The 10,022-nt window shown below is 45.9% G+C and overlaps 3 protein-coding genes across 3 annotated transcripts; all 3 read right to left on the bottom strand.

Annotated features, from left to right (window-relative positions):
• Positions 1-6,314: 6,314 nt before the first annotated feature.
• F4822DRAFT_445370 (uncharacterized protein) lies at positions 6,315-7,096 on the bottom strand (the record flags this gene model as incomplete). The annotated part of the gene is made up of 1 exon (XM_051463371.1): positions 6,315-7,096. One exon carries the CDS (start codon positions 7,094-7,096, stop codon positions 6,428-6,430), a length of 669 nt encoding a protein of 222 aa, XP_051311195.1. The 3' UTR covers positions 6,315-6,427.
• A 1,016-nt stretch (positions 7,097-8,112) lies between these two features.
• Positions 8,113-8,790, bottom strand: F4822DRAFT_432273 (uncharacterized protein; the record flags this gene model as incomplete). The annotated part of the gene is made up of 1 exon (XM_051461624.1): positions 8,113-8,790. The coding sequence occupies one exon, from the start codon at positions 8,788-8,790 to the stop codon at positions 8,113-8,115; it is 678 nt and encodes a 225-aa protein (XP_051311196.1).
• Positions 8,791-9,426: 636 nt separating this feature from the next.
• F4822DRAFT_432274 (uncharacterized protein) lies at positions 9,427-9,969 on the bottom strand (the record flags this gene model as incomplete). Its single annotated transcript, XM_051461625.1, has 1 exon — positions 9,427-9,969. The coding sequence occupies one exon, from the start codon at positions 9,967-9,969 to the stop codon at positions 9,427-9,429; it is 543 nt and encodes a 180-aa protein (XP_051311197.1).
• Between the last annotated feature and the right edge of the window lie 53 nt (positions 9,970-10,022).

Raw genomic sequence — 10,022 nt, forward strand, 5'->3', positions numbered from 1 at the left:
GGATGGGGGAAAGAGAAGAATAGGGTGAGGTAGTATTGTAAAGTTAGTGCTAGGTGTGGTGTAGTGGTTGTAATGGTAGTGGTACAAAATAGGTACCGGCGGACGATAAAATGATAGGTAAAATCAATTCGGTTGGTTAGTCGGCTCTATGTACAAAAACAGAAGGGAGAGTTCGACGCTATTGATTAAAACGGAAGCGAGCTGGAATAATAGCAGTACCTAAGCAAGTACCTAGGCAGGTACTTAACGTGGTGACATACAACGGCGGCAGGTACCAAGCGGCGTACTTGTCTTAATTGCTGACTAGCGCCGTAATGGGGAATTATTCTAAATTCTAAATTCTGATATCAATGGATCTCTCGCCCCCCGTGTATATGGAATTGTTGAAGCAATAATTACAATGTGTTAACTGCAGGTGATGAACAAAAAAGAAATCCCAATTGTCCATTCACAATAAAAGTTTTTTTTTTGTGCACTTCAACCACTCTCCATTTAATTTGACCTATTTGATACAAGATATGCAAGTAACATCAGGTGATTTGGGTCTCGACCTGCCTCTTTGCTTTTTTTTCCTTTTTATTCTTTTTCTTCCCTTCTCTCCCTTTTTGACGAATGATGATAGATGATATCAATGATGGTGTGCACCACTTACTCTATTGTCCAGGGGGTACCACTTGACTTTTTTCCCCTTCCTGTCTAGCGGTCTAGCATGTTGTCTGTCACACATAATTATATCGAGTCACAGTAACAAGATTTATCGCTAAGATCTTCGAATGTTCCTATATAAACTCAGATGTGCACGCACGCAATGCACTTAATTCCACGGGAGGTATATGTACATGTGTTTATTACGTGGACCTTTCCCTTTTTCTTTGTGGATGGATTGGACTGAATTTAGGTGGAAGGTGCGTGTGGGAAGTGTGGAAAAAAGAGTGCAGGTCTGCAGGTGCGGTGGTGGTAATGGTGGTAATGGTAATGGATGGTGGGGGGCAACTCCGTTGTAATTTAGTACCTAATCTTCTTATTGGTATCACTTAAACTGTATAAAGTAGGTCCTCCGCAAAGGCGTTACAGCATCACCTTTAACCTTGTCAATAACGTTCGGATTGTTAATAATTAATCCATTTGATTCTACAACTTTTATTCGAAAGGTCATGTTATGATCCTAACCTTTTCTCGAAGCCATGCTGTTATGGAGAACCAGCCACCTCTATTGCCGTCATATGCGACAGTAGGAACTGTTACCGAAAGACTAGCTAGGGTTCATGGATACTATATCGGACGGGATGGGGAAGTACCCTCAGGGTTGAATGCAGAGGTCACGGCTCGTGCGGTCGCTAGTGCATTTATTTCATGAAACAACCTCGTGATGATCGACAACCTTCAAGCATAGGATTGATATGAAACAGAGGTAAAAAGAAGAAGCATACAATTCTTACTGTATGGTACCAGACCGGCCAGTCCGAGGGGATTTTCTCTTTTGTTACTTTGCAATGATGTGAAGAACTGTGGTGAGCAAAATAAATGAACCATGACTTCATATTATTAAGTGAGAGGTTCTTCTCGCGTAAAATCTCTCGTAAGAACTTTACTACAGAAACCATGCAGATGTACATAATTAATTAATATAAGAAAAACGCAACTAAAAAGTAAATCTACCAACGATCTAATTACTATATTTATACTAGTTTACCCGAGCAGTTGAAGCGACTAACCTTTAGCGGGTAATTAAAACGACTTAATAACGGAATAAATTCCCTTCTATGGTTCTCCAGTTATCCAGGAACGCCTGCATTTATTCGGCAACCAATAAAGGCTTTGTCTGACAGGGGTAACCAGGGGCAAAAAGAACAGGCAAGGGTCCAAGACTTAAAAAGTTACTACTTGGGTACATCAAGAAGTAAGGTTCAAGGGTTCGCGGTGTAAAGTCTCCGACTCCACAAATTTCTCTATTATGCACCATGGCCGCATGGCAGCACGGGCAGACAATTACAGTTAGCTGCTGCATGCTATCGAGATAATGCATTTTCGAAATGTACTTGCAACGAGACTCCTGAAAAAAACAACATCAAATTTCCCGTCTTGTACGAATCAGCTTCAAACATCGACCTAAGGCGTGTGTTGCGCATGAAGCATTAGGAAAAATTCGACATCCCAAGCGAGTGGCAGTGTTGCATTTTTCAATCTATATTGCGTCTAGAAAAGAAAAATAACAAGGCTCTGTGCAGCTATTTTGTTTTGTTTCAACATATTCGTATTTTTATTAGACGGGCGCTTAGAGATGCCGCAAAATCTGAATACATGGCGCTGGGAAGAACGGGAGGACTCAACCGCATCACATCATCCAGTAATATGCCAATTATCGAAACATGAACTAACAAGATGAAACACTCGCCATCAACCATCAAGGGGAACGCGTGTTATTATTCCTTAATGCTTCATCGCCAATCCCAAATAGGATCCCGGACCTGATAGGTCTTCTTCAGCCATCCAGCCATCATAAACAAAACCGTTATCCATCATCATCATAATCATAATCATCGTCATCGCCATTAATCACCCTTATCAACATGCAGTAAGCACGGATCCTGCTCGTCGGCAGTGGCTGTTTTCTCCGAAGCATTTGTTTAGTACACACACACCTCATATGTGTACTTGAGTAACCAGGCCGCCAGGGAAGTATTGAATAAGTACCTCCCAGGGCTATTAAAGATCCTCCTTCAGCCAAGCTTGGCTAGTACTCTTCTACTTCCACATCAACATGGATATATGTGATGCGGGGTTGGATTTTACTCCCTATTTGTATTAGCAACAATGGCAACTAGGTTACGAACGTCGCAAGGCTCTCGGACAGTCGGATTGACATATCGTATCGCCGTACTTGGATCGCATCTAATTCCGCTGTATGTGCGGCGCAGTCGTTCGACACGTGGAAATCTGTTTCTACGATCTACCACTGGCATCTGCGCGCACGTTACGTTGATCAAGGCGTCAACAAGTCCTTGATAATTTTCGACCACATGTTGGTTGGTTCGCCTCATCCCAAACTTGCGTTACAATAGGTTCCGGACCCACGATCAGTCGAAAAGAAGGACGATCAAGTTCAAGTTCAAGATAAGCGGCAAGGATTTTGTAACCGTGCTGCCGCAGCTACCAATCGCAAGTTACGCCTCGTTCGTCATTAATTTTTATGCACATAACACCGTCTTTCTTGGTTTCTCGAAAGAATTTGTTTCCGTTCAAATCTCGGACTCAAACAATATCTAAAGAAAAAAAAAAAGAGATTACCTACCTCGGCAGGGCAATCTATACCAATATCAAACTATCACGGGAATCTTGATTCTAGCCGGCTCTAACAACCTAATCTGCTCTAGCCAAGCCCGTTAATACAGGTCGGTCAAGCAAGCTCACACTAAGAATCGTCCGTCACCATGCGAACTTCGCACTACAAATACCCAAATAGGCTTCGTACAATAACACCTTGGTGGCGAACCTGTCCGAACATACCTTACCTTTTTAGCGTCCCCAGCTCCCGGGGGCCTTCTGGGGTTTCGGAGTATTTTAGAATTGCAACCATCCTGCTGACCATCGTTGACTATGTCCGTACACAGCTTAGTCCTGCCCATTGATCCGGAGACTGACGCTGCATGCACTATAACGGGCTGCCACACCTACCAATGCAGGAACAGCGTCGGGCAGCGAATCGATTCCTCGAAGCCTACCCAATACCAGTTTGTCGGGGCGAGGCCGTTGGCTTTGCCAGCGTTACTAGTCTCGTGCTCAGATTTCCATGACTACAGGAATTTCGAAACACGATCCAAGATCCTCCTAGTTTCCCATAGGATTGCCATCACGGCACCTACTTCGTGTGATGAGGATAGGAAACCTTAGCCTTGCATATGATAGACCTGTTGTCCTAATAGATCTGGCTTGCTCATTGTTTGACAGTTTGTGGCGTCGTGACACCCGCCTACTACGTACAACTAGCTCTCCACCGCTATTCCGGGGAGAGGCATGTCTTGATTTGACATCGGTTTCAGATTACATTGCTCGACAATCTTGTACGTGTCTAACTAACCAGCTCACATAGACACTACTTTGTGTACGTGCTCATGTGGGGCAATATCTACAAATTCTTTGTCTGTTCTTTTAGCTCTAGAAGCTCTGCGTTGGCATTGTCCGCCGATCTGTATTAACCTTGTAGGAATACTTCATCGGGGTGACCAGATTCAGCTGCCACCTACTATATAAACTAAGCCTTGCCGAGTTTTACCACCTCGGAATTTTTTAATTAGTCGGCGACCATTAATAGGATATCACCTACTACGTAATAGGCTCATTTACATGACTCATTTCGTTGATTGCCTTTTCATTTTCGGTCCCAGCAGCCGGAGGCGCTTGTGGTACGTACGTCAACGCCAGTCAGTTGTGACACGGACGTTCAATGTGTGGGATTCGTTACGCAACCCATATGTGATCAAGCCCTTTTCTTTCCGGGGACCCAGCGTTGGGTCAACCGGTCTAACCGAAAGGAGACCATATACCATCAGCCTCGCACGATAAAGCAAACATTCCTGATGTTCAGCTACTGTACCTACCGTACTAGGTAGGTACATACCGCGCAGGGATCAGCTGGTACAACTATTGCCGATGATGCCCGAGATGGAAAACGCCACCGACGATATTGGCGTCGATGGGGTGCCTGAGATAAACTAGGCTATTCCGCGACTGTCGTGGAGAGGATCTACGGAACTTTGGATCTGTTACTCCCCGACTGGTTTAGATCATTACCGAGTCGTTGGGTCGGCACCCAAAGGGAGCTTATATATATCTTGCAAATTAAATGTTTACTGATATACCGTACGATACGATATGGCAAACACCCACCATATATTCTTCTAAAACCGAGAGATCGGGGATAGTTGCCTTTGCCTTATGCCGATTCGGCCGTTTGTCAATGTGTCTACTGAATGCGAACTTCGATGCGCCCACGGATATATCGACGACCCTCTTCCTCAATCTCACCTTCCCGTTAGTCTACGTTGTCCAATGGTTCTGCACGCTCTTGGTGGGTGGTATCTGTCTAGTGGATGCGGATATAGAGGGTTGAAGCTTTGATAGTTGATCTCGTGGTTACCCGTTCACTGCAACTCGAAGACATCCTGCCCTACTCGCATGCTGCGGGCGCAGACTATGGTGTCGCCTGCGCGTTGCTCGTTCCCTCAAACGGTATCCCCTCTGAGGCTTATCACCCCCGTCCTATCGTAGAAAGGCACTGAGACAGCTCTTCTCACCTAAGTATCGGCAAATTTAATCGTTCGGTATAGTGGCTTGCCTAAGGCCTTGGCTATTAAACATTATGGTGTGGATTCGTTACCTAATGTCGGGGTTTATAGCTATCTCTTAGAGGTTGTCGTGGGGTCAACCATAAAGAGGGTAGATAGTTCTATTATTGCTCAAGGAAAGCGCTGCTGCTAGGGGTTGTAAGCATACACGACTAGTCTCTTTGTTCTTATCTCGGCAATAAAGGGCCGTTACTATGATAAGGGCGTCTCCTAATATCTCTCATACCTAGTGTATCGCTTCATATAGTTATCCTCACGCACTTTAATCCTCTAAAGAGAACCATCATAGAAACGAGCGCTTCAGATGGCGCGACAGGTGGAGTTCCATCTCAGTACGACGAGCAAGGAACAGTACGACCCATCGCTTTCTTCTCATCAAAACACAGCCCAGCCGAGAGTAACTACGAGATGTACGATAAAGAATTGCTAGCAATCATTGAGGCCTCTGAGGAATGGAGGCCTGAACTCCAAAACTTGATCTTTTCATGGTGTATCGCTTCATATGGTTAGGCTTCCGACACCATAATTGCATTATAGACTGCGGTAGACTAGTGTGAAGTTTCAGTATCACGGACACCAAACGGTCGAACTCACTAAAATACAAATCACAGACAGGGAATTCGAAATTTACTAGGTTTGGGGGTATATTCAGCTTCAAGTAGAAGCATTCTATTGACTACCATTGACTATTCTATTTGGGGCAGACTTACCTATCCCATCCGCAATCAAGCATTCGCTATGTACCAAGGGGCCTAATGTCCTCCACGAAATACCATATACTGTACTATGCGAATGTTTGCCTCGATATATGTATACGATCTCGGAGTTCGTTGATCGCGGTTCTATATGCAGTCAGAGGTTATCCTGTGGATCTTGACGAGCTTCCACGTCTCCTGCTCTGCATTCCAGGGCCTTTCCACCATTTTTGTCCGGTGCTAGATCGTCAATAGTACGTCCTTTGAAGCTGATCAGGGGCTTGGGGCAGGGGAGCGGGAACTAGAATTCTATAGCATGATCGAACCCTTTGAGGGCGGCGAATTCTAGAGTAACACAAAAGAAACAATAAAGCCACCTCCACCCGCTTAATACGGATGGTGGCGGTAGTCCCGGTAATGGCGCCGGTCCAATACACCGAGGGGGTCCGTGGCAAATTCACCCCAGGCGCTTAGCCTACGAGGGGTGTTACCGTTAGACCCCTTCCCAAAGATGGGAGAAGGGGTTTTGCTCTTCTTCCCTCCGAAGTATGAGGGGGGCGTTTTCTGGATCGAACTATTGCTAGTTCGCCGGGAGCCCGAATCCTCGGTCTCCGCCTGGTTGGGACTAGGTCGGGTGTTGCGGTGTAGGAACCCACCTCGGAACGCGTGGTTGTTCGGCACCCCCCTGAAATGCTGGTGCATGGCCCCATGCCTGCGGAGAGCCGATCCTTGTCTTGGCTCCCTTGTTATGAGTGGCCACCTCGCCAGGTCGGCGGCCACCTCAGCCTGTATCTCCCGATTCACTTCAGGTAGATGTCGGCGACGAATCTGACGTTTCGGCGCTGCGGCTTGCTGAGCCTCTTTGGGAGGTTGAGGCTGCTGGGCGGGGGCTTGGGACTGGGGCTCGGGCTCAGGCTGAGGCTGAGGAGAATTAGACTGAGGAGAGTTATTCTCAGTCTTCTCTCCGCTGGAATTGAGCGAGAGGAGCCTAATTTTCTCCTCTCGTTCCCGAAGGCAGCGGTGTGCCATGTCTATGATGTGTTGAGGGTAAGACATGATGTTCTAATCCGTATGAATTTCTTATGAATATCTTGATTTAAATAATTCGGTATTCGTTTTAAAAGATACTGGTGCTAAGAAGCTTTAGTTGTTTTTCCTGGTGGTTTGTATAAAACTAATGTTGTGGAGAGAAGAGAACAGTCAAACATGATCGGCGACCTGGCTCAGGTATTTATACTTATTTTCCATGACTTCGGACAATTCTCGCGTTCCAAAACAATAGAAAACAGCGAGATGGTTCACGAACTATTAGGTCATTATGGAATTACAATTCTTTGAGGTATGTTTCAAGACTTTGTTATTGTTTAGACAACGATCTTATCTAAGCGACAGGAAGACTGCCTAGGTAATTACCTAGGTAAGTAACCGTTCGAGATAATGGCTTATATTGGCCATTGAACGTAATCATCTTGATTCGTTGCCTGACATCGGGATCCACGTCAGGGAAGCTGAGAGAATGCGGGCGGACATTACCTATCCAAGATTGCGCTCTCGACTACCACGAAGTGGCTCAGAGCCATGGTGTAATTGTTCTCAAACAATTGTTTTCGTTAATATACATGCGAATAGGGAACACGAAACGTACTATATTTTGGGTATCAAGTTTTCCATTCAGACTATAAATCTAAGCCGTAAAGACGGGCTCACCGGCGCCGCCGACTGTCAATCCATTGCACCTCGCTAATACCTAAACGCGATCTACCAATTAGAAATCTCTCGATGAGTCTATCATCCCTAACATCACATAACCGCTCTAGAAGTGCCGATTCAGACGCTCCGTGGTTACCTTCACCGGCCTCGATGTTCCTTGTATCGCGTTTCGAAGCTCGTTAGTGACGTCGTGGGGAGCTGACTCATTGGCCGGACACATTCTAGGTGGCTCAGGGGGTCTTGGACGAGGGGGCGGAAAACCGAACGAGGATGTCATGCTTCGATCTCTCCCTGGGCGTAGTTGTGAAGTGGGGCTGGCTATAGGGGGAGTTTTGGCGGGAACTAGATGATGCGGATTAGCATTATGGGGTTCTCGTAGATGGAGAATATCGAACGAAAAAGGAGACTTCATCTCCCGAGTCCTCCGAATCTCGCCTCTCTAGCACTCCTCGTTGGAGTAAAAAGCCTAGCGGGTCGGACCTGAGCATCTCTAACGGACTTTCCAGTGAGATGTCGATTTCGGCGTCTTGTGGCTTAGGGGGGAACGTACCGCGTTGAGCTGGCGCTACTGGGGTCATTATAGCTAGAGCGTCAATGGTCTGCTCCGGGTGCATGGGATTCGGCATTGTGTGGCTGCGGGGCGGAGGTGAAAGGCCACCCATGAAATCCCCGGAGCCCTCATGCGTGGACTGATTTTGGATGTCCCCAGCTACGTTGGTCGTTCTGCGCCGACGAATTGCGTTTCTTCGGTGGAGGCCAACTTGCTCGACGTCGCCCGATATCAAAGGCCATCGGACGTTCCAAGCTGTCAGTACACGGTCTTTATCGACATCCCTTGGTTCTCTAACCTCTTTACTAGGACTGGCGGGATTGGCGGATGGGGACCCAATGGAGGATTCCTGGGCGGACTCTGGGGGTGGTCGATGTAAATAGCCATGAGCGTCCATCAATGTGTACCGCCTAAGGGGGATTGCGGGCCCTGCAGATGGCTGTCGATGGGGCTGGGAAGCGGAGGTTTCGTTAGATGGACTTCCAGACATTTTTTCTAAATGAATAATTATTTCGGATATCTACCTAGGTAAGTAAGATAAGTAGCTTCAAGGATAACTAGGTTAAGATAACTTAACTGTTGGGTGTTTGCAAATATTTTTTGTTTGTATTGGTCCGAAATTTGATATTAAGATAATACTGTGATACGTAGGAAAAGAGGTTAGCTGAGAATCAACATTTTACCTCTGATATATATACCAATTATTCACAACTTCTTACAACTTCCGTATTATAGAACAATAAAAGACAATAAGATGGTTCATGAATTATTAATTCATATGGTAACTATTGTCGAAATCACAATCCCTTGTCATGTTCGGGACTACTAGGATATTCTAGTATGGAAGTTTCGCCTGACAACTACCTAGGTAGAAGGTACACAGAGAAAGTCAAGATTACAAAAGAAATATGAATTTTTTATATTTTTGTTTATACTCTATCATAATTCCGTTCCGAAAAGTAGTCTAACCCCTTAGGTTGAAGTGAGTAGATCATACCAAAGCCCATCGACCCAGTGAATTACCAACGATTAACTTACCAGACCTTTACTTACTCACTTACCAAATAACTTTCCTACCTAATTACCAGTGATATACTACCCGACGGCTCCTTAGTGATGTATCCACTCACCAATTCTCTAACCCCTTAATGTGATTCGCGTCCCTCCTAAAGTTCCTACGAATCTCCCTACGACCCCAAATCATGGAAATCTCTAGAGTTAACTGCTCGCGTATTTGGCGCCAGTGTTTACATTTTTGCAACGTCTCGCGACTTTTCTTATCGACATTGAATTCTGCATACCATTTCTCGTGTTGCTTCTTTGCCTCCTCTAGCAGCGCTTGCTTAATTTCGAGCTCGTCTGACTCATGTTCGGTGAATGCTAGTGTATCTAGCACATCGGGGTCAGCGTGATTATCTTCCTTTGTCTCACCGTCTTTTTTCTTGCTGCCTTCCGCTGATTCTGGCTCCGAACCCGAGTGAGTGGCTGGTGGAGGTGGGATCAGAGGGAGATGCGTGATAGGGGCTCTTTTGTACTTTTGACAGTACCCCAGAAAGTCATCTACGCGGCTTATTGTTATCTCTTCTGGGTCCGATCGACGGGGTTCCGTTGGGATAGTGAGTTTTGGGAGTGACTGAGGCGTCGGGCGTGAAGTCTTTTCGTCCGACATTTTGGTCAAAGTATTTGGCTTGTAACTTCGTAATAGAATCTCTCGATCAAACT

This window comes from Hypoxylon trugodes, assembly GCF_022578975.1.
Source record: "Hypoxylon trugodes strain CBS 135444 unplaced genomic scaffold F4822scaffold_8, whole genome shotgun sequence".
NCBI lineage: Eukaryota > Fungi > Ascomycota > Sordariomycetes > Xylariales > Hypoxylaceae > Hypoxylon > Hypoxylon trugodes.